Here is a 24,731-nt window from a genome sequence, read left to right as displayed (position 1 = left end):
TAATGCTCTATCCCTCTCTCTTCTTCCCTGTAAAAAAATCAATAAAATATAAATAAATAAATAAATAAATAAATAAATAAATAAATAAAAAATAAGCGGATTTGTCCCCAGCAGGATTCATCTCTCCTTGGTAAATAGAAGCCCCAAGTCTTTCAACCCTGGATGCTACAGAGATGGCTATTCCCAGCTCTGATACTCTGGGATGGGAAGCTCAGGTGGGGGTCCAGGCCTCACTCCTCTCTGGGGAATCTCTCCACCCCCGCCCCATGCAGCCCAGATATCCCTCCACACTCTTGGGCTGCTGCCCCTGGGAGCCAGGCCAATCTTTCTCATGACCCCTGCTCTTCCTACCAGTCCCAAGGTAGTTTCTGCTTTTCCTTCTTTAAAAAATCTTGTCTTCAGTTGGTAATTCAGAGGGAATGTTCCCTAATTGCATTTTACTTCTAGTTTGGTTCCAGCAGAAGGTGCAAGCAAGATCTACCTACTCCACCGCCATCTTCTCCGTTGCTTAATTCCAAATCTATGTATATATAAAACCTTAATATGCAAATAGACTGAACAGCAGAACAAACAAACAACCAGTCACTATGTCGTGTACTGGCCATCAGGGGCCCGCATGGAACATGACAGGAATTGGCAGCAGGAGGCAGACCACATAACATAGTGGGTGTTGGTTGGGGTGCAATGGTGGAGCAGGTGAGTGGGGGCACCAGACCAATGTAGTTTCTGGGTGACTTTGAAGCTGGTCACTGTTATCAGGGTGAGCCTCTGGTGGTTACTGAAAATTCTTTGCTCCCACACACCACAGTCCCGGCTGGGGCTCACCCCACTCACACCTGCAGCCAGTGTCAGAGCTGCCCCTGCATCTGCTGCCAGCCCCCAGCGCCAGTCCCGATCACTAGGCACTGTTAGCAGGTGCAAGCCATGGATGCTGGCCCCAATCACCTCCCCCTGCCCCTGAGGGACAATTGGGGCAGCAGCCACTAGTCCCACCCACTGCTGGCACCAGCCCCAATCACTCCACTCGCCATTAGTGGGTGCGAGTGAGGCCCGAAGCCTTCAGCATGTGGGGGCAGCGGGAGCGGGGCTGCCAATAAGCAGGGAATTGGGGCCCAAGGCGGGAGGGCCTGAGAAGAGGCCAGGAGGATGGGACGAGACCCTCCTTTGCGCCCACAGGTCCTTTTAAGGTGCATGGATTCGTGCACTGGACCCCTAGTATTAAATAACAGACAACATCTCAAAAAGCTTTCTTTTCTATTTGTCATTATCTTCTTAGGAAAACTTATTGGGAGTGTAACTGCTCAAAGAGTATGTGTGTTTTTTAGGGCCTTTAATTCATATTGCCAAGATACTTCCCAGAAAGTGCCACGTTTAATTACCTAGACAGTTATAGAATTAGGGAAAGTGCTTTAGGAAAACAACAAAAAAGATGTCATAGCTATTTTAAAACACAAAATGGCCAGGAGTGCAAACTATTACCTGAGGGCGATCCATTTCACCTGCTACAATTTTCCTCTCCTCATTCACCAAGTTAATAATTGTGTGATTAACAAGTGGTGCGTTTGCACCCTCGATCTTTGAAATAATTTTGCCATTCTATAAAAGAAAAGAAAACATGAAGGAAACATTCATTTTCAAGGTAAGTCAAAAATTAACACTTCAACTAAACTAAGTAACCCCACCCTGACCCATACTTCCACCATTCCTTTCTTAGCAATTGTATTAGCCATTTAAAAATAAGGTCTCAGTGCGTGGCCAGTGTGGCACAATGATTGAGTGACAACCCATGCACCAATAGGTCACCGGTTCAATTCCTCTTGGTTTTAACCTAACTGCACTGGGTTAATTGACTCTCCTGGTTAAGGTCTACTGACCAGGCCTGGATAACTTGGCAGGGTGATGGTTATCCCAGAGCTCCAGTCTTTCTTCCTCAGTCCCCTGCTCCAAACTGCAGCTGCTGCTAGAGTCTCCTCATATCCCATTAGCTTAAGCCCCTTCCTGCTTCATGCAGTTACTCATTCTGGTTCCCTACGCAAACTCCAGGCCAGGAATCAGCAAACTATGGCCCAATGCAGAGCCAATATTTCGGCAAAGCTGAAAATACTGAGTATCTGGCCCTTTACAGAAGAAGCTGGCTGACCCCTGATCTCATCCATCAAATCCTACAAAGCCAGATCTACAATGCAACTGTAAACTCAATGAACTCAGTGATTCAGTTCCTTGAAGTCATTGAAAGAGTATTAACAGAAGGGAAAAGTTATATCCAAGAAGTGTTAAGTCATTATTTTTAATCGAAAAGATGAGAATTGAAGTTCCCCTTCAGAGGAGGTCCTTGCCCTCTGTTCGAGGCCTTTCCTCACCACCCCAGGTCCCTAGCTTCCACACTCTTATCAAACAAGTTAGCACTTAACTGTGTACTCTCCTCTTAGAAAATAGCACTTACTATGGTTTCCTGATTACTAAAGTTGTGTGTTCATCACAGAATATTTGGAAAATATAGAAAAGTATAAAGAAGAAAAGTGAAATTTTACATCTTTCCCCCATAATAGAGTCTGATGAATGCTCTTTCTGTCTTCCTTTGTAAATATATAGAGAGAAGTTAATATATATTACAAAATAGTGATCACACAGCTATTTCCTTAGGTTGGTATATGTGAATATTTATAATCAAGATTCTCCTATTGGGTATCTAAGAAATTTCCAGTTTTTCACTCCGGTAAGTAATAATTCATCATACAAATGTCTGATTATTTTTTTAAAAATATATGTTTTTATTGATTTCAGAGAGGAAGGAAGAGGGAGATAGAAACATCAATGATGAGAATCATTGATTGGCTTCCTCCTGCACACTTCCCCTTGGGGAATCACAACCCAGGCATGTGCCCTGATCCTTAATTGAACCATGACCTCCTGGTTCATAGATCAACACTCAACCACTGAGCCACACTGGCCAGGCTGTCTGATTACTTCTTTAAGAAAGGTAAACACATCTTGTGTTCCTTTTCCCTGATCAGCTCAGTGTGTGGTAGTCTAATCTCTCCATTATTAGCTCCTAGAAGTCAGTTTATAATATATAAACTATATTAACAGAGAAGCAAAGGTGAAGTAAAAAAATCTATAATGACTTTCACCAGAAAAGAGTTCTGTGGTAATTTTATAATGCTACTTGCTCTTTAACTAGAAATTGGAATCTGATAATACATTTGAGAAAATAAATATTATACTTACAACACTAAAAAGAAAAACAGGTTCACAATTATCTCTAAATGGCTGCAAGGCCAAAATGCTGTCAGCTTCAGCCTGGAAAATAGATATTAATATTTCAGATGATAATATAGGAAACTATATCTAAGTCATTAGATACACTATATTCAAACAAACAAACAAACAAACACAGATACACATACATTTTATTTTTATATTTACTCAACATTCTCTTCGTATGGCTATAGTTGTTTTAAGGATCAAATTGCAAACACTGGCATATCAGGCTCTGCATCATTTGGCCTCAACCTGACTCTGGCTGTTCACATTTATGGCACCCTCACCCCCCACCACCACCCAAAAAGAGAATGAAAGAGGCTGAAAGGAAGTAATCTACCATATTAAAGAACATTAGTCAAATATTTTATTTTAAAGTAATCATTACAATGTTTATATCATAATAAAGCACTAACATGTAAAGCATTTAACATTATAAAAGAACAATAAATAATTTTTACTGAATTTTATATTTATTGGTATAATGTTAGTACAAATCTCCAAGTCTTTTAAAAGGGAACATAACAGAAAATAATGTATATGACCATTCAATTTGGGGTGATGTAAAAGGTAATCAATGTCATAAGTCTTCATTTTGGATTTAAATTCACAAGTTCAGAAAGGTCCCCAAAGAGGCTACCTGCAGAAAGTAAAATATCCAGCAGAGGGCGACTGTCCATTGTTTACAATGGAGGTTTGGAAACTAAGAATTCATTTTCTTTACCCTTTAGAAGTCATATAAAGACAGCAGCAGTTTATGTGAGTATACTACTGTTGAATGTGTTCAAACATAACAGAACATTCAAGGACAATGCGAACATTTTTTAGATAAATTTAACAGATGTAAGTATGGTAGTTAGGCATATCTTGGAAAGACTACTAGCACTTCCCAGTGGGATAGACATAGTCATGGAACTGATGCCAGTGGAGTAGGCTGAGGCATTCAGTCTGGTTTGGGTACTGCTGGGAGGACAGTCATAAAGCTCAGACCTGTATCCTCAGCACGTGTGTGCTGAGTGAGGAGGATTAATAGAATTTTCTGATGACGCCTGATGGTCTGTGATCCATCTGCCAGCTGTTAAGATCCTTCTGGTACTGTCTTTTAACCTCTTATACCAACCCCGGTAAATGCCCAGAGCCCTTCCCAAAGCTATTCAGTGAGTAGTACTCGGAGCTCTGATTCTAAAACACACTGCATAAGGTCAGATGAAAAGAAACATCAATAAACAGATAACCATTTGTATACTTTTCTAATGTTCACAACCATGGCCAATAATCTCAATGGTCTAGGCATGGCGCAAAAATCTCGTTTGTTCTCAGATCAGGTCGAACTAAACATAGAGTAAAACTACCCGTAAACACTGTCCATTCTGAAGAGTTGACAGGTTGTTTAACTCAAGACAATCCTTAAAGAGAACACTTGAACACCTAAAGTAACAAGAAAACAATAGTTTTATGGAAGTTAAATCCTTACTACAACAAAATGCAGAATTTCCTCTTCGTTCAGCTCATTTCTCAATTTCCTGAATAACGTTTGCATTGCTTTGCAGGGTCCGCACCAGGCTTGGTAAACATCGATCACTAGAAGGAGATATTTATGAAAGAGTCAACAATTTGAAATAGCAGCTTATCCCAGGGCTGGGGCAGGGGCAGAGGCATAGCAGGGCCTTTTGTGGAAGTAGGGAGCTGTGCTCTGTGCTGGGGTGCCATGAGGTGCCCTGGGCCAGTGGTAGGGGTAGGGGTGGGGGGGCCTCAGTACCTGTTACGCCTTTGTTCTGCAACATCTCCTCCCAGAGGCTTTGGGTGTTGATGACAGCCTGCAAAACGGAAGGCACTGTACTCGGCCTTCCAGTGCCCGTGTCACCAAGTTAAGAACTGCTGCTAGGTCATGCCTACCTGTAACTGGATTTCCCGCTTTTTGCCTGCCATGTGTCCACTATCACACGGAAAAAAAAAGGGGAGACAAATAGAAAACATTTCAGAGAAATTTAAATACTGTCCTGTTTGTGCGTTCAAGCAACATCTTAAAGCACCATAGAAATAAATGTCCCTTCCCTAGCGGCTTAGGTACTCCCCCCACAGAGACTCCAGTGTCTCCCAGGCCTCCTCACACTGGGCGCTCTCTAAGGCTTGCTTACTGCAGCCAAAGGTCTTCCCAGCAGGAGAATCCCGAAGGCAGGTGAGAATGGAAGGAGGCAGAGTTTCCTAAGCACAGCTGTGTGTATTGTCTTGGAGCTTTGTGCTCTGGGTTCACCTCTCTGAAGGTGCTCATGGGTCTCCCTGCAGCCCTTCCCCACGGAGATCTCACTTCTAGAGGAAGGCCGCTCAGTGGAGGGGCACAGCATGAACTGCCCACAGGTGGTCAGCCAGCGAGGCCCAGGCACCTGTTTGTCCGGTGGCCTCCGGGGCTTTGAGAGTGTGTCTGCCCCTGTGATAGCAACACCAGTGTGACCCAGGGCAACCAGACTACATCCCACAAATCCTGCGGATCCCCCAACAAGCCCTGCACAAAACAGGGCCTCCTTTAAGCTCCGCGGGGACATTTGAAGAACAGGAAGGCACAGCCCCCTCAGGGTCTAAGTGGGCCCCTTGGTCCAGGCCTGTGGCCTTTGTGGGAGTACCTGGGCCCCTGGCGTCTGGGCGGGGTGTGGCTCCTGCTGCGTTTTCTGTGGGTGCTGGTCGGGAAGCAGTAGGGCGCCAACGTTTCCTGCCAGCCTCCTGGCCGCCCACGAGCTCAGGCACACTGCCCACTCCTCCCACCCAACCCCCACCTCCCCAGCGTGCACTCTGCTCCCGCCCCCACCCCTCCCCCCTCCTCCCAGCTTCACCACTGTGTTCAGAACTGGGCCAAGGTTACCTGCATTTGGCTGGGAAAATCGCTCCCTCTAGTGCCCTGAAGCTGAAGGGACTGTCAAGGCTTGTTCCCCCACCTGCCTCAGCTACCTCCTCCCTGTCTGTCTCCCCATGCAAGGCAATAGGTGAAAATTTAGGTTTTTAAGCATTACTTCTATGGATTGCAAAAGCCTTGAATGTGGAGGCTTTAAAACATAAACTTGATGAGATGTTGATTTGGGACTCCAAGGACAAACTCACTCTGAAAATGTCACTTATAAGAAAATGTATTTGTTTTATTAGAGCAGAATGTAAGTTATAAATGCCAAGTAGCCCAGGAAAGATATTACTCCCGAATGGATCTAATGGTTTGTTTTGCCTCTTGCAAATAATTGACATTATCTTTCTTCAAGATTTGTTAAAAGTGTTCTTTCCTACATTGACCTGCTCTTTTCTTCTTGAGCAAAGGTCATAAGCGCCTGTTCCTTTGCAAATCTAGTTTAGTGTTAGTCAACAACTGGCCAATGTCAACCTTGTAAAGACTGAGTTCTGTTGTATTATTTTAAACATTTGTATTTAATTGTTCTAGTAGGTGATTATCTTTCTTCCCAGGACTCAAAATGAAAAATTAGAAAACCCTGTGATGTGCATTTAGTAAAAAGATAAGCTTTATAATATAAAGGTACAGGTGAGTTGAAAATCAACAATAGAAAAGATATCATGTAAACATCATAAAAAGTTGACATGATTATATTAATATATCAGACAAAGCGACTTCAATACAAGAATATTTTCAGATAGAGATTTCCTGATGATAAAAAGTTTCATCAGGAAGACAAGTGTTTTAAAATATATATAATAAACAACAGAGCAAAAAAAAATTGCCTGAATTAAATGAAAGAAAGGCATATCCATAATCATAATTGAAGATTCTAACATCACTTTCCAAATAACTAATAGAATAAGTACACAGAAATCAGTAAGATTATTAAAGATGTAAACAACCTTATCAATCAAACTGACCAAATTGATATGTACTGACAACTGCAGAATACATCATATAGTAGGTAATTTTAAAAATCATAATAAGTTTCAAAAATTGGAATCTTAGCATATTTTTTAATCACAATAGGAATAAACTAGAAATCAATAACAATAAAATATTTGGTACATTTTTAAACACCTGATAGTTAAACAACACTCTAATAAATAACCAGTGAGTCAAATAAAAAACCAAAAGAGAAATTAGAAAATATTTCAAATGGACTGATAATTAAAACACAACATATAAAATTTTGTTGGACGTTGGTAGCTCAGTGGTTAAAGGGAAAGTATAATATTAAAGACATATTACAATAAGACAGTTTTTAAAATACATAATGATCTAAGTTACAACTTAAGAACTAAAAGAAATAACATATTTAAGGTAAAGAAAAAAAATAAAAAAGGTTAGAATAAAAGCCAAGTAAATAGCAAACAGAAAACAAGGTGATATTAACAATATAAAAAGTTATATTTTGTAAAGATCAGCGAGATTATTTAATTCAGATCTATAGTGATCAAGAAAAATAGGGTGACCAAAAATTACCAGCATCATAAATAAAAGATGAGATATCATTAGTGTCCTCATAGGGATTAAAATGACAGTAATAATATTATAACAACTTCATGTCATCAATTTTTTAAAATGTAGATGAAATAAAAATTCTTTGAAGAGTGCAAATTGCCTTTTTAAATACAACTATTATAAAATACAGATGTTTTGTGCATTTAAATACATATAAAGATATCAAAATACAGATATTCGATGTAGTGGTTTTATCTAGAGTGGTGACAAAAAGTAGATACAATAAGCCACTAATTATACTGCAATATTTGGTTACTGATAGTGAAAATTATCAACTATTACTTGTATAATTATAACATATTAATTCTAAATGAATACCTGTTAATGTTTGAACAACTTTATTAGGATAAAAATTGGAAGCAACATAAATGACCCAAATATAGGAGATTATATTGAAGATGATTAATTCTTACAAATGAATATGATGAATGCATTGAAAAGATATTACTACTTATCCTTGGATGGTGAAATTACTTGTAATCTTTACCTTATTTTATAACCTTTTCTATATTTTCCACACTTTATGCAGTTATATTTATTTTAGAATCAGAAAAAGCAGTACATATTTTTAAATTCATTCTCCTCGGAATTTTTACAGTAAATTTTCTCTTATTGTCCTTGGGTTCTTTCTCAGCTACTTTTAACTATTTTCACTATGAAGATTAATTCTCATTTAATCTGGCTTTCCTTGCTACTTTAACATGACATTTCACGTATTTTCTGAGCATTGCTTTTTTTCCCCTAAGCTAATGGGCATTTTTTTCAAAGACATCTCCCTTTCCCCCCCTTCATAATAGCCATCTCCACAGAAACATTTTAATGCTGCCCTCTTACCTTTACTAGGTAGCTCCATGCCTTTCACAAGGCAGTTTCTTCTCCCTCTTTGATGTGAAAGTGCATAGACTTTGGGGTCTAATAATTTAGGTTTAAACCCTGGCATTCCCTTTACCCTTAGACTAACATAGAACAAATTATATAACCTTTTCAACCCTAATTTTTCTATCTTAAAATGGGGACTATAGTAGCATGTTTGTGAGATTAATGATATAAATGATGGAATGTACCTAACAGAGAGTGTGTTCCACGGTTTTCAGTATGTTTACTGCTTGCCCCTTGCTTTCTTTGGTTGTTTCCTTCTGAGGCAGAATCTGATGATGGCTGTATAATTTTTAAAATTATAAATTGTCTCAACTAGTACAACACTGAATTGACATTTTCTAACAAGATGTTCTTGGGTCCTAGTTTTAAAAGGATAAATTCCCTAAATTTATAAGAGCTCTGAGATGTTTCTCTCTTGTTACTATTATTTCATTTCTTCGGTAAAATCTAAATCAGAACTCTCCATTTTAATATATTCTGCCTAAAGCTCTTATGCGAAGTGCTCCTTTGTAAATATTTATAAAAACAACTCATGACATTACTGTTGAACCCTTTGAATTTTATACATAATAATATATGAGTGACTGTTCAAAAAGTCCCTATGGTGGCTATCTGCACTTCTGTGGTGGCAGCTGAGAAGCAGCTCGCTCTGAAATCAAACATCTCTGACCACATCCTGCCACCAAGCCTCTAAAGCCCTCCAGCCCTTGCCAGTTTGGAGGATTAATCCTCTCCAATGGGGCTCAGCATTGACTTTTTTCTGGTCAGTCATCTTTCACAGTTCCAACATGACACATCCCCGCTCGTAAGATACATAAAGCTTTGGGACTCACAGCTCCCCAAGAGGTCCTGCACCTACGTCTTTCCCAGCTTTAAAGGGTTTCTGTTCAGGGGTGAACGGACCTCCTAGAAGCCTGACAATGCAGCCCAACAGCGTGGCACAGGGCAAAGCTGATCCATGTGTAGCAAGGGAGCCACCCCTCACCTTCCCACTTCCAAGCAGACATCACGGTCATTCAGGATAGATTTTTCTTCTTCTCAGTCTCAGTCCCATTCTCAGCAGAATCTCAAAGGCTCCCAATACAAAAACTTCTGTGGGTTTAGAGTTAAAGGCCTGTGCTTAGATCCTTTTGGAAATTCAACGTGAGTCCCAGTGTTGTACCCAGAGAGGAACACTCCCTCCAAGATTAGTCTGGGCACAGAGCAGGGTTCTCTTTCCTCTTCCCTAACACAAACCCTACTGAGACAAGTTAGTAAGCCAGGACAAGTAAAATAGGGAAACCGAGACAGGTAGTTAAACAGCCAAGCAGTTCACAGCCATCTAGTGAATCACAAAATCCTATCTTCCCTAACCAAGGACATTTAAGAATAAATGGTTTATACTTCTCAGAGCTGTTTATCTAACCGGAGAGTAAATAGCTAAAATCACCCTACTCTGGTGATTTTAGCTATTTAATTGATAATCAAAATCAATTAGTGCCATTTGTGCCAACCACACTGAGGTATGAATGAAGCCAGGGGAATAAATCTCATTTTGGTGCATCAGGAAGAAAGCTGCTAAATATTCCTCCCCTAAGAGCTCCCCTAGAATGCCCACCTTTGGAAAACAGACAAAAACCTTAAGACAAAGGACCCAGCATGAACTCTCCCACTATTGAACACACCCACGCCTCCCTTCCCTGCTCCCCAGCCCAATCTCACTGGAGAGTGCAGTGCTTGTGCCTTCCTCTCCTCCCTCTACTTTCCCCCAGGCATCTGACCTTTCTTTGCCTTTCTCCTCAGCTCCAAGGGCTCTTTTGCCACTGTAACTTATTTCCTGAGCCCACACTGCCCAGCTGGCTCATCTTTTCTACTTCTGTGACTTTCTAAATCAACTCTCTCTTATAACTGGAGTCTTGGATCTGATTTTTTTTCTTAGCCAGAACGCAAGTGCTGAGGTTGCTGCCTTGAGGTCTAAACTCTGAGACCACTACTCCCTCTACTGTGGCCCCTAAAGAGCCCAGCGTGACATAATTTTTATTAGTATCTAATACAGTCCCCTCAATCCATAACCAACTTTTCTGCCTCCCTAGATTATTTTCCAATAGTTTTTTGACCTTGGATAGCACAGTGGCAAAAAACTAAATAAATAAAAATTCTCTTATGAAGTCAAAATTTAATATTTCTCAGAAATGAATTTAAGATTTGGTTTATTAGTTATCTCCAAATGGAGTTCCCCAAAGAACCAGATTATAGTTCCAGCTTGGAAGATATTTCTAGGAGTGGGATATACCATCTGGAGTGGGAAAATAAGGCCTAGCAGAATAGCCCTAAAAGTCGTTGGGAGAGGAGGAGGAGGAGAAAGAAAATGTAATGGTTCATTGTGATCAATTCGGCTTCCTTCATATAAAGGCCTCTGTATTATGTTCCTGAGTCCAAACAGTATCTATGTCTGGGAAACACTTCCCCAATCCAGGAATGCAGCCCTATGCTGGGCAGTGAGGCAGGTCATTGTGCAATGATGGTCATGGCAGCCAACATACCCCTGGGAGGTGGCAGGAGTAGCTACCAGCCCTACAGTGAGAGGAAAAAGGAGGAGTCGAACTCAGGAGGCAGCTTAACTCCCAGAGGAATTGAGCTGTGCTAAGCATTGCATCAAGGAGAGTTGCTGAGGCCACCAGACATTCCGAGAAGGGAATGAGACTAGCAACAGTGCATCTAGGCCTGAAGTCACAAAGGGAGAAAAGTCCATAATGGAACCCAAAGGCCTCTGGCAGGAGCAGTAGCCCGGAGGGCTGCAGACTAGGCTGGCACTGTGGTGATGCAATAGGGGAGGAATAAATCCTGCAGCCTCACTCCTCCCTCAGGATGGCATCTTCTACTGGTAACTCCCAAGAGCCAAACCCAGCCCATTAGCAAAAATAAAATAAAAAAATAAAATAAAATAAAATAAAATAAAATAAAATAAAATAAAATAAAATAAAATAAAATAAAAATACCAATAGCTCAGCACATTCTGGTGCTGTTTTGCCACTAATATAAATACTTCACCCACGGTTTCATAGTTACTAACCATCAAGGTCTCCAGATGACTCCAAAACTCTTGTATTAGCTATGCTGCCTTGTAAACCAGTAAGGGCATTGTTTGGTTATTTGAGTCATTGAATTTAGTCTTGAAGGCAGCATCATTATAAGCAAAGCAAAAGAGCATGTCAATTTTTATGTCAGATAACTAGAATCCGAGTTGGTTGTCTTTATTGTTTTTTATTTCATTTAACTGATACCAGTATTGGCTTTCTTTTAATCTTCACCTGAGGATATGTTTTTATTGATATTTTAGAAAGAGAGGGAGGGAGAAAGAAACATTGATGTAAGAGTGAAACATTGATTGGTTGCTTCCCATACACGCCCCTCCTGGGGACCAAGCCCACAACCTAGGGATGTGCTCTGATAGAGAATCAAACCTGCAACCTTTTGGTGTATGGGACAATGCTCCAACCAATTGAGCCACCCAGCCAGGGCACCAGTGTTGATTTTAATTATGTAACACTACTTGGTCATGTAGGGTAACTTGAACAGGTTAATAATAGCCCCATAGTCTCAAGGTTTTGAGCTCTAATAAGTCATCTATCATGCTTAGACTACATCCAAATGTCTTCTACCTTTTAAAATTTCTTGCTTAATGAATACATGTCTGGGAGGCATTCTCAGCTTTCTGATACCTACTATGTCTTAGTAAGAATCAAAGTACATCAATTTCCCTTCAATTCTGAAAGGGTTTCCTCTAAATCTCTTAACTATTTGAGATATTCTTTTCCTCCAAATATCACAGCCAGCAGCAGTGAGACTTACTAGCTATCAGTCATCTTCATAAACATAAATTGAATGAGTTAAGGTTCCTATAGAGTCATTATCTTGAGGTTCTATGGACCTCAAAGAATAGATAGTTTGGAGATTGAGAAAAAGAACGTTGTAAGACTAAAGCTCCATGAGAGTAAATGTAAAAAGGGAAACAGCCTGGATGGTATATAGGGAAAGCCAATAGCTGTGCTTAGCAGAAATAAATAGTGCATGAAAAAAGAGGTAGGGTTAAATCTCAAAGGGATGTTTAGGGTCAACTTGTGCAGAGCTAAGAACATTGAACTATATTATGTAGTTAATAGAGAATAGACAAAGGTTCTCTTGAGAAGAAAGAAAACAGATAAACTCATACTTTTTCATGGAAAATAATTTGGTGATGACTAAATGCAGAAAATTTAAAATCATAGAAGAATCCATTTAATTGAAACTATTTTGTTACAGTGATGGAAAACTGATTACAAAGCAAGTGACATAACATTGTTTAATGAATAACTCCACCTATGAAACACAGCATATCCAGGCAACAGAGAGTAGTTAAAGCAATAAAAACTTCATTATAAAGAACTAGCTCTGAATTTTCTGTCCCTGAATAATTTTGAATAAAGTGTATCCGGAATGCATGGTGGGGTACAAAACAGACAACTATTACTATAAGGAAAAAGAAGCTCTTGATTTGAGCTCTAAACTCTTGATGGGTCCACACACAAGGAGAAAGAGCCTTGATCAGTTGAACGATGACACCCACCTGTATCAGAAAGAGGGTCATGACCACTGTAATCATAATGACAATCATAGAATAATTCACAATAATGACTTTCCTGCGGTTGAAATCTTTGTAGAACTCAAAACATCGATATCCTGAGTAACTTGGATCTATGCCATATAATAAAAAAAATATTGGCAGAAAAATTAGGCTACCCACCATCCAAATGAAAATGCTTAAAACTACCGCATGGTACTTTTGTAACTCTTGCATTTGGAGTTTGTTAAAATAGATGAGCAATCGGATTATGACAATGGCCACATAGAAAACAAAGGTCAAGTACATATGACAGTACACTATGCTGCTAACCAACCGGCAGGTAAAGGATCCAAGCTTCCAGACATGTAATACATAATAGCTGAGGCGGAACGGAAGGCTGACTAAGAGGATTGAGTGCAGCACTATGATATTAAGAACAATAGTGGCCATCATTGATCGGCTCTTCCTTTTGAACATCAAACGTGACATCAATACTGTTCCAATAGTACCTCCAAGCAAAACCATGCCGTAGATGATTATCAGAATCATCCTGCAGTGTGCGCTTGAGATGCAGTATGCGTTTGATGGGTTGGTTGCATTGATTGAATCCATGTTTCACCACAAAATGCTTAGAAGACCACAAACCCTTAAATAAAAAGTTTTACAAAAGTATAATGAGCATATTGAAACTTTACAGCAACTGCACATTAATAGTATTGAGTTTTGCAATCCTAGCCAATTATTTACAAACCTAAAACTGTATCCAATAAATATTGTCAGAGGCTCCACTTGATTATCCAAACATATTAAATAAATAGAGTTGAAAGGTACAAAATTACAAAAATAAGGTGTTGTTTTTTTTAAAATATAAAATTTGACTATATACTCAGGTATTCTATTAACCTATATGTCTAGGTGCCGGAACCTGCAGGCAACGAACAGTACCTGAATGTGGGGGTGAGGATAAGAAAAAGACAGACAAGAACAGATGGGGTCGGGAGGGCTCAGACCCGAGGTCTGCAGCAGCGAATTTTATTTTTCCAACCTTTAAATACAATTCTGAAGGAGGAAATATTTATTTCAAGCAATCATGCAGGTGGCTGTTTCTGCTAACATGATGAGTTCCTGTACAGATAAGTTCCTTCAGCACCTGACCTTTTACAACCACCTGACCTTTTACAACTCCTTTTACAGCTCCTTCTCTGTCAGCAGGCTCCTATCAATTGTTTTACCCTAAAGCAAAGACATCTGCAGTTAGCAGCATTCCTAGGGGTAGCAGTAATTTTCCACTTAGGTTAATGGAAAGGGGGGCACATGGAGAGCTGTGTCCTACACCCATGCCTGCATTCAGGCATATAGGACCCCTGCATTCAGGGCAGCTCCCCACATCTAGGCTCAAGTATCAAGGCCAGGATCAGCCTAAGACACGTTAGCCTCTAGCATGAAATTTAAGGAAAGGTCAAAAACGCAGTCATCACAATCAATACTATTTTAATGCAATATCTTTAGAATCAAAATCAATGCAAAAAAATCATGATGGAAAAAATAAAAATGTTTTAATAAAGGCCAGGTCAGTATGCTCACAGTGCATATTCATGTCAGATCTATAAAGACCATCCCTTCTATTGTCAGAAAATCCAATTTGTGTAGAGAAGACAGTCTCAATCATGTATAATTCTTGTAAGAAGGTGTATCAGACAACGTTTAAAAATATTTCCTGTGAATAATTTTTTAGCAAGGAGCAGCATAGAATATACATTGAATGCATAATAATCTGGCCACTCAGTGCATGAATTCGTGCATGGGTGGGGTCCGGCCAGCCTGGCCAGGGGGAGGGGACATGGGCGCTTGGCCGGCCTGCCTGCTGGTGGAACTCCTTGTCGAGGGGACAATTTGCATGTTAGTTAGCCTTTTATTATATAGGATATACACTGAGTGGCCAGATTATTATGCGTTCAGAGATCATAATAATCAGGCCACTCAGTGTACATTACCTACATTCTTCTTCCTAATCTTGAATCTTCTTTTAGACTGATGTGCTAACATTTTGGTAAAAAGTTTGGGTTTGAGAGTAGGTTCTATTGAGTTTTTATCCGAGTTTTTTGGGTGTGGATGCATAGGGGTAGTGACTGTGTAGCAGGAAGAACACTGGCAATTTACCCCTCTGCAAGTAAGGGCCAACCCTGCCAGTTAGCTGCTGTGGGGATGTGCCTGGAGCTCTAGCTATGAAATGGGAATGGCCATACTGCTTACTTTAAAAGGTTACTAGAAAACTAAATGAGTTAGTGTGTTTGAGACAGCTTTATAACGGAAATAAAAATCCATATAAAAGTTATGATTCTTGGGGACAGGGTGGGGAAAGGGTAGAGGATGTCAGAGGGGGGAAGAAGGGGGGACATCTATAACGCTTTAAACAATAAAGATAAATTTTAAAAAGTGATGATTCTTATGGTGAAATAATATTTTAAAAAAGACATTGTTTACCCCTTTCTCCTTACTCTCCATAGGGGTAGACACACAGTTATGTTACATAAAATTGTTGTTGCATCAATAAGCATGTAATTAATATCTGACAATTAAAAATATTTCTCAGACCTTTGATTAGACAGTATGAAACCTGAGGCATCAGCACTGATCAGACTTTCCCCTCAGAAAGTGTCTGCGTCCATTTTCCTCATGTATCTTCTGCCCACCTGGCCAGATCAGAATTTGAGCAATTGTACCTGAAGAAGAAGTTATTCCACAGTGAACATCTTAAATATCTTAACATTTCTCTTCTGCTACAACAGAATCGTCTTAGAATATCTTGGTTTTGTTTGTGAAAAATTATACTGGAACTTGAAGATTTAATATCCTCAGTTGAGGGTTTATTGTAGTTTAAAATCTTAATTATAACTTGTGTCACAACCTAAATTTTATGTGCTGAAAGATACATTCTAATAAAGTACACATATATAAAATATATAATGCTTATACAACAAGTAGGATACCAACTTAGTTTTAACATTTTGGCAGTCCTCAAGTCTAAGCAGACAAGATTTAAGTTTGAAATTATTTTAAAGTATTGAGAACCTAAATTACTCTATCAGTTTCACACATTGAGAAACAGGGTGCACTGCTTCTTACTAGCTGGCTAATCATGGGACAAATACTTATTATAAAGTTGTCTCTTCAGCAGTAAATATGAAAATAGGAAGATCTATTTTGCAAGAAGGTTATGAGAAGTATGTTAGATTGTATCTACAAAGAACATAACAGGTTCGCTGACATAGTTCATCCAAGTGTCAATGTTACTTCTCCCCTCCAATGTGCACAAAGATCTTTCACAAACACAAGATCCCTGTCTTTTATAGTTGCTTCCCAGAATTGTCTTATGGATATTTACCTGCATAGTGATAAATGCATAGGAAAGGGAGAAGGTGAATCTTACCCTTATGACTACCACAGCCCCAACATTATCCTCCATAGCCTGCCATTTCTTTGCTCATTAAAACCAAATACTAAGTTCTGGCCAGTGCGGCTCATTTGCTTGAGTGTCATCCTATGTACCGAAAGGTTACTGGTTTGATTCCTGGATTTCTGGTCGGGGCATGCCCGGATTGTAGGCTCAGTCCCTAGCTGGAGACTTGCAGGAAGCAGCCTATCCATGTTACACTCTTGCACCAATGTTTCTCTCTCTCTCTCCCTTGCTCTCTCTCTCTAAAAATCAATTAAAAATATTTTTTAAACACACACACACACACACACAAAAAAAAAGTATTAAAATTTCTAAATCTGTTTTCTATGAAGAAACAAATTACTACCCAAACTACTTACTTGTTCTTTTCCTCCTATGATTTGCTTCTGGTGGAAGACCCAAGGCACCCTGGTCACTTGGTGACCCACATCAGGGCAGGCAGTAAGAGCAGTTTGCTCTAACCAAGGCTCTACTACCAACAGCAGTCAAGAGAGACCTGGGATGAATGATGAATTGGGGAGTAGTTCAAGCTGTGGACAGAGGTTTCTGAAGTGACGTAGTCAAGATGGAGGACCAGATAAACTGACTTGAGCACAAACGGATGTTTATTTCTATAGCTTGTGGTTAAACAGTTTCAACATTATTTCTATAAGTAAGAACTTGCATTTTCTCTATTGATGATTTATTTGGAATAATTTTTCCTATTAGTGTAAAAAAAAATTACAGGGTTTTTTTTTTTCCAAATGCTTTTTTTGAAAATCACATTTGTATGTTTTATCCAAAATGTTTCACATCCAAAATAAGAATGACCTGAAGAAGTACTTTCTGTGAGACTTCCATATTCTCGGCAATAAACTAAAAATATTTTTATCTTTGCCTTTCAATTTCCAAAGACTGTCTTCCTTCATTAACTGTCATGTGGAGAGATGGATCTTTCAAAACTTGACCCTCTGGTGATGTCATTTCAGTAAGAGCATTCATTTTGTTTTTCTCAGAAATCTTTCATTTTCTTGCATCAACCTTCTCACTTCCTGCACTAACTTGATAGTCATGTTTAGCTGTACTAAGAACTCTAGCATACTTTTAAAGAAATATTGTGTTTAGTACACATAAAAGTGTAGGAAACCAACATATCTTCAGAAGTTACAGGCAAACCCAGGTCGAAATCATATTATTGTTCAGTTTCAGGAATTCAAAAGGACCACAACTCTGTCACCTGTATAGCAAGTTCATTATGGCCTACATTAAGGTAACAACTGATATTGTTTCCATTTGCTTTGGAAAAGAATGAGAATCATTCCCACCTGATGATTTGCTATAGAAATGTCTGATAGTAGTTGTAGTCACAGAGATATAAAACAGAATCAAAACCTAATGGAGCCATATTTCAAGAAAAATTCTCAATAGAAGATGTAATTTCTAATTCTTACTATCAAAAGCAAGTTTGTACCAACTCAACTAGGCTGGAAAAATTTCACATGGAAACAATTGTTCAACCAATTATAAATATATATATATATATTCACTAGAGGCCCAGTGCATGAAATTCGTACATAGAGGGAGGGGATGATGGTGTCCCTCAGCCCAGCCTGCATCCTCTCCAATCTGGGACCCCTCGAGGAATGTCCAACTTCTGGCTCCCAACTGCTTGCCTGCCTGCCTGCCTGATTGCCCCTAACTGCCCTCCCCTGCAGGCCTGGTCATCCTTAACTGCCTTCCCCTGCAGGCCTGGGTCCCCCGCAACTGCCCTTCCCTGAAGGCCTGGTTGCCCCCAACTTCCCTTCTCTGCCAGTCTGGTCACCCCTAACTGCCTTCCCCTGCAGGCTTGATTGCCCCCAACTGCCCTCCCTTGCAAGCCTGGTGCCTCCCAACTGCTCTCCCCTGCTGACCTGATCACCCACAACTGTCCTCCCTTGCAGGCGTGGTCCCTCCCAACTGCCCTTCCCTGCTGGCCATATTGTGTCCACATGGGGGCAGCCATCTTTGACCACATAGGGGCAGTCATCTTGTGTGTTGGAGTGATGGTCAATCTACATATTACTCTTTTATTATATAGGATAGTTATTCAAAGCATGTATACATTTTTGGGGATACTATATATAAAATATGTATATCCTTAAATTAATTAAAAAATAAAAAATATATAGGTTATATTCTGAATTTGGGCATATTTTCTGGCAGGCTACATTTTACAGATATAAATGTGTTCCTGGAATCAGAGGAATAAAGCACATTCCCATTAAAATCATGCGATGGAGAACTAAACTAGGCAATGAGAAGAGACCAAGAATGGAACATAAAAATGAAATTCAGTTATAATTTGTAACTATGTCCAGCACACAAATTAAATGTTCACATTGATTATGTAAGGATTTCAAAGTACTGAATTATATGTATTTATATTTACAGCACAGTTAGAAGAATGTATGTATTCCATATTTTTTCCCACTATAGTCAGAATTCAGGTCTTTTTCCATAAGCAATTATCAGATTTTAAAGAAAAATAACAAAACCTCAATATGAGAGTTAGAAATCAACTAGTCCAGACTAGTACAACCCTCTTATTTAAGAGATAAAGCCACCACAATTCAGAGTTTCGAAAACTACCATAGGCCGCAGGGCTATTAAGGGAGCAGATAAAGGTGAAAACCACATCACTGTTGTGTCTACTGCACCATGATGAACACATAGCGAACCTGAGATCATTTCTGGTGATCCTTTCATCTGTAGCTTACTTTCCCATCATCTTCTCTGGAATGTCTGGGATCTTATTTTTGGAATGGACCTTATTGTTTAAGTAAAACTATTTTCTGAAATCCTAGCAGATTAAAATTATTCTTTCAATATAGTTCTCTGCCCCAGCCCCACACAATGTTAGAATAAGGAATTAACATGGTGATTAGCCTAAGATAGTCTTCAAATTTAACTTTATTTCTACAAGTTTTCTGGGACCTGCTCTGCCACCAGAGGTGACCATCTGACCATCTCCCAGGTCATAACAATAGAGGCTTTACCATATTCCAAGAGTCTTGTGTTTTAGGTCATTTGCCTCCTAACAGTATAGAAGCATTTCAGAGCATGGAGACATTCAATCAATAGTGAGGAAATGTTTTATTCAACATAAACTTTCCCTACAATCTTTCTTTTAGCTTGAGTCTCTAAATGCTTTGTATAAATCATCTTTTCGACTTTACAATACCGATCTGATTTCAGTATAAAAAAGCAGGTTACTTCTTTGGAGGTTACAGTGTAATGTGGTTTATTTATTTATTTATTTGCTCTGCTTTATACTACTTGTTTATGAAAGGAACATAATGTTTCTTCAGAACACAGAAAAAGAACAGGTGTTTTTACTAACACATGACATATCACATGCTAGACTGAAGAGTGAGATGTAACTCAGATCAATAGATTAAACCCAACTGCTTTCTGAAATGAGAGATATCATGTACTTCAATATCCAGAGGGACTTCCTGACATGAAAATCCACAGACAGAATCTTTTTCATGGTATAATAATATCCAGAAGCTGTTTGAGGCTACATATACATGTGTTTGTCATTGTAGTGCTTTAAAAATTACCTTCTAGAGCAATGTTTCTCAAATGTTATGGTTATGAATCACTTGGAGATTCTGATTCAGTAGATCTGGGTAGGGGCCCGAATTCTAACTGGCAGCCAGGTGACACATAAGCTGCTGATCCATGGACCACACTTTGTGTAAAAGACTCATTGCCTTGTTCAGTATGGTAGACATTTGACATATGTGGCTGTATCAATTAATGCAAACTAAATCGACTTAATAATTCATTTCCTCAGTTGAATTAGTCAAATTTCAAGTGTTCAATGACAGAAAGTTTTATTGGACAGCTTTACTAAAGAAAGCACAATTTACCAAATAATTCATAGCCCCTATGATCTTACCTCCTCTCTTTCCTAGTGATACGCTGCCAGCTTTTATGTGAAGAATGATTAAGCAGGTGTACTTGGACCCGGGAGGAGATGGGACAGAAAATAACCAGAAGAATTATTGTGGAATCCAAAGAATAAAGGAATTTCAAGAGGACACGCAAGCTAAGGTTTGAAAACTGTCCATTGACTGTGAAAGTATTGGTAGAGTAAGAGGGCAATAGTTGGGCCGAAACTGGTTTGGCTCAGTGGATAGAGTGTCGGCCTGTGGACTGAAAGGTCCCAGGTTTGATTTCAGTCAAGGGCATGTACCCTGGTTGTAGGCACATCACCAGTAGGCAGCTGATTGATGTTTCTAACTCTCTATCCCTCTCTCTTCCTTTCTGTAAAAAAAAAAAAAAAAAAAAAAAAAAAAAAAAAAAAAAAAAAAAATCAATAAAATATATATTTTTTCTTAAAAAAGAGGGCAATAGTTGGTGGAATATAGGATCAAATGAGAGTTCTTAAAAGATAGAAGATTTTTGCTTATTTAAAATTTGAAAATGCCAGTCATGAGCCAGAAGGGAGACTGGCCATAAAGATATATTGGTTTTGAATGTTGAAGTAAAAATGGGTCATGTGGTGACCTAGTTCATGCTTTAAGTGTTTGAAAAACTCAAATAAATAGCATAGTCATCAAGTGCTTTTGAAATCTTATTCCTGGCATATGTCATCAGTTTGACTCAGTAAACTCTTACAAAAAACTACTGCAATCATGAAGTATTTCAATTCTGAGGTGCATATCTCAAGCCTTCAAAGAAACCTCACATTTCCTTCTGGCTAAGTAGGCAAACAATTGCTTTGTCTTATTACACCAGTGACTACAGTCCTTTTGGATCTTTTGCAGGGTCTAGTTACTCAACATGTCACCATATCTTCAAACATAAACTATCTTCTCTAGGAGAGGCCAAGCCCCAAAGGATTTTGTTAATCAAAATCTGATGCCTTGTTCAGAGTGTGAATAGCAGTTCTAACTAGGGTAAGTTTCTTCTGAGCACTAAGTGATGATGGACCTTTGATGTGGCTTCCCTGTGAATTTCCTGGCTTTCCTTCCTCTCGTGGCTACAAAATGGCAGCATTTGCTTCCGTTTTCAGGTTCTCACACCAGGTATGGAGAGACAGAAAAAGGGTTGCCGCTGTTTATCAGGGAGAAAAACATTTCTGGAAGCCCTCCAGCAGGCTTGTCCATACACCTCTTTGGCCAGAACAGGACATGTGTTGACTCCACAACCCATCATAGAACTTTACACTCTGTGGCTGTAGAGGGGTCTCTCTCCCCTGAGCAGACGGCCCTGCAGCACAAGGAAAGAGTAGGGCCACCTCTCCAGGAGGCAACTTTGGTTGTCTTCATTTATCCTCTCAGTGACACAAACAAAGGATTCTACATGAAGGAAGTAGATCCCAGTACAATTTACTACATAAACCCCATATGGTCTGTCCCTTATTAAATGATGGTAGTAAAATTATGGTCAAAGGGCTGAGCTCTGAGCACCATCAATTGTTTCTCCATTCACCTTCCTCTAAAACACAGTGCATGCTCCCTCTCCACACATCCCCTCCGGTGCTGGCCCCAGGAGTCTTCGCTCTGTGTCATTTCAGCATTTGTGCTGAGAGGCACTAGCCATATTTCTTAACTTGGGTATTTTCTCATGTTAAATTTTTGAAACCAAATATCCCTCCTTCCGACCTCTTTTTCTTTTTCTTTTTTTTAAATATATTTTATTGATTTTGTACAGAGAGGAAGGGAGAGAGATAGAGAGTTAGAAACATCGATGAGAGAGAGTCATCGATCAGCCGCCTCTTGCACACCCCCTACTGGGGATATGCCCACAACCAAGGTACATGCCCTTGACCGAAATCGAACCCGGGATCCTTTAGTCCCCAAGCCGGCGCTCTATCCATTGAGCCAAACCGGTCCCGGCCCGACCTCTTTTTCATTTCCATTTTGATCAAGTCTCTTCTCCGATACTGCATCTCTATCGTATTTCCTTCTGGAAGGGAAAGTGAAAGCGCAGTTCTTTAAAGATGCGTATGGAAAAGTAATCTGGGTTCTGTTTTTGAAATGACATGAAATCATGAAAATGTATGCCTAATTATTTCTGTGAGTTGTGTAACTAAGAAACATATAGACTTTCTGCTTGACTCACTAATGCTTCAAAAATTTAATGCTGTTTGTACTTTAAAGTTATTTCAAAAGAATACTTACAGTATTCTGGGAGGGGCAGGGGGAGGAGGTCAATGAGGAAAAAGACCCCAAGGGGACATCTGTATTACTTTCAACAATAAAGATAAATTTAAAAGATTAACTTACTTGATTTTTGTATCCCTTTTTTCATTTCTTTTCCCCAAATTAAAATAAATGAATCATGATCTCAATATTAAAACAATCAGAGGGAAAGTAAGGGAGGATGGGGGTAAGGGGAAGAGATCAACCAAAGGACTTGTGTGCATACTTATGGGCCTAGCCAGTGGCCATGGACAACGGGGGTTGGGAGGGGGCATATCTAGGGAGGGGTTTGGGGTGGGAATGGGGGAATAAGGACAATTATTTGAGACCATAATCAATAAAATAAAATTTTAAAAAATGAAAAAGAAACAACAACAAAAACACACACCAATCTAATGTTTGAATATTCAGCACAGTCAAACTCCTCGTATCCCTCCAACCCCCCTTTAGGGAGAAGGAGAGAGAGAGAGAGAGAGAGAGAGAGAGAGAGAGAGAGAGAGATCAATTGACTGCCTTCTGCATGCCCCTCCTGGGGATCAAGCCCGAAATCCAGGCATGTGCCGTGATAGGGAACGGATGACAACTGACCCATACTGGCTGGGCTACATAAACACCTGAAGATGTGAACTGCTCCTAGCGCACTGTTTTGCAGATAGCCAGTGCTAAAAAATGTAACTTGTACTGAAAAGAATTTAGCATCCTATTGCATTGCTTCAGTCTAGCCTCTTATTTCAAATAACATCTCTAGAACCCTAAATAATTATTTTCAGCCCCTTTCCATTGGTATTGATATACTAATAATATTAACAAAATTTACTGAGTATATTCTCTGTGTTCAGCTGGGACCACAACTCTTTTATTGACCAATATGTATTCAAAGACTTCTACAATGATCAGATCATAAAGAATGTACTATAAATATTTTTAAATACTAGGCATTTCACATATATTATCTCATATACACACCTCTGTAACAATCCTATAAGATTGGTATTATTGTATCCATTTTTTATATGAAAAATAAGACACAGGAGGTTACAACACTTGCCCACCATCATTTTGGGAGAGATAAAGTAACTCTGGTTCATGTGGCTCTGAAATTCATACTTTTGAGATTTTGTGATATGATACAAGCAAGTATCACACTGCCTTTCAAAAAAAAATTACTTTCTATCTCAAACTGGATCCAAATTTACTTGTAAACAGAAGAATATATCTTTCTTTTTTTAAATATATATTTTATTGATTTTTTACAGAGAGGAAGGGAGAGAGATAGAGAGCTAGAAACGTCGATGAGAGAGAAACATTGACCATCTGCTTCTTGCACACCCCCTACTGGGGATCTGCCCACAACCAATGTACATGCCCTTGACCAGAATCGAACCTGGGACCTTTCAGTCCGCAGACAGACGCTCTACCACTGAACCAAACTGGTTTCGGCAGGATATATCTTTCAAGAGTTGCTCAAATAAGTGGGAAAGCAAAAACAAGAACTTAAGTCTGTCCAGCTTCAAAGCCCATGCTTTTTACAAGTGATGTACTTTCCAGGGCTATTCTCTGACAAATCTTTAAGTGCTTAGAGAGCACTGTAAGAACACTAAAGGAAAAGGGTAGTTGCATGTAGGTACTGACTCATTCATAGTTCCAACCAGCACTTATCTGCTTGCTGTGTTGCTAAGCCATTTTGTTTTTCTGCCCTGCATTCCTCTCCTTCTTCTGGGCAAAACGTTCCTGCCAATACAGATTCGGTAGGAGCTGCTGTTTTCTTAAAAAACCCAACATCCTAGGGTAATGTTGAGGAATTCGAGGTAGCCTTACCATGCTGCCCAATCACAGTACCTCACCCCCTGGCTGTAGATCATAATAACCTTAGGTAATTAAATTTGGATTTTGAGAACTTGTACTAATGAGAAAAGAAAG

At 39.4% G+C, this 24,731-nt stretch overlaps 1 protein-coding gene across 3 annotated transcripts in view; it reads right to left on the bottom strand.

The window, feature by feature from the left end:
• The window catches only part of LOC118714597 (thioredoxin domain-containing protein 3-like), a 43,911-nt gene extending 25,822 nt beyond the window's left edge, over positions 1-18,089 (bottom strand). The window contains exons 1-5 of one of the 3 annotated variants that reach the window (XM_036429960.2): positions 5,158-5,190; positions 5,021-5,078; positions 4,736-4,842; positions 3,229-3,300; positions 1,480-1,596 (exon numbers count right to left, since the gene is read on the bottom strand). In XM_036429960.2, coding sequence (XP_036285853.2) covers positions 1,480-1,596; positions 3,229-3,300; positions 4,736-4,842; positions 5,021-5,078; positions 5,158-5,190 — 387 coding nt within the window. Of the gene's footprint in view, positions 1-1,479; positions 1,597-3,199; positions 3,301-4,735; positions 4,843-5,020; positions 5,079-5,157; positions 5,191-12,837; positions 13,828-15,776; positions 15,905-16,997 lie in introns of those variants that run through there. The other 2 variants (XR_006741001.1, XR_004986596.2) reach the window with 2 other exon arrangements.
• Between the last annotated feature and the right edge of the window lie 6,642 nt (positions 18,090-24,731).

The sequence above is a fragment of the Pipistrellus kuhlii genome, unplaced genomic scaffold, assembly GCF_014108245.1.
Source record: "Pipistrellus kuhlii isolate mPipKuh1 unplaced genomic scaffold, mPipKuh1.p scaffold_m20_p_10, whole genome shotgun sequence".
In the NCBI taxonomy this organism is placed as follows: Eukaryota; Metazoa; Chordata; class Mammalia; order Chiroptera; family Vespertilionidae; genus Pipistrellus; species Pipistrellus kuhlii.
The sequence above is the reverse complement of the archived record's forward strand: the minus strand, read 5'-3'. Positions and strand labels throughout refer to the sequence as shown.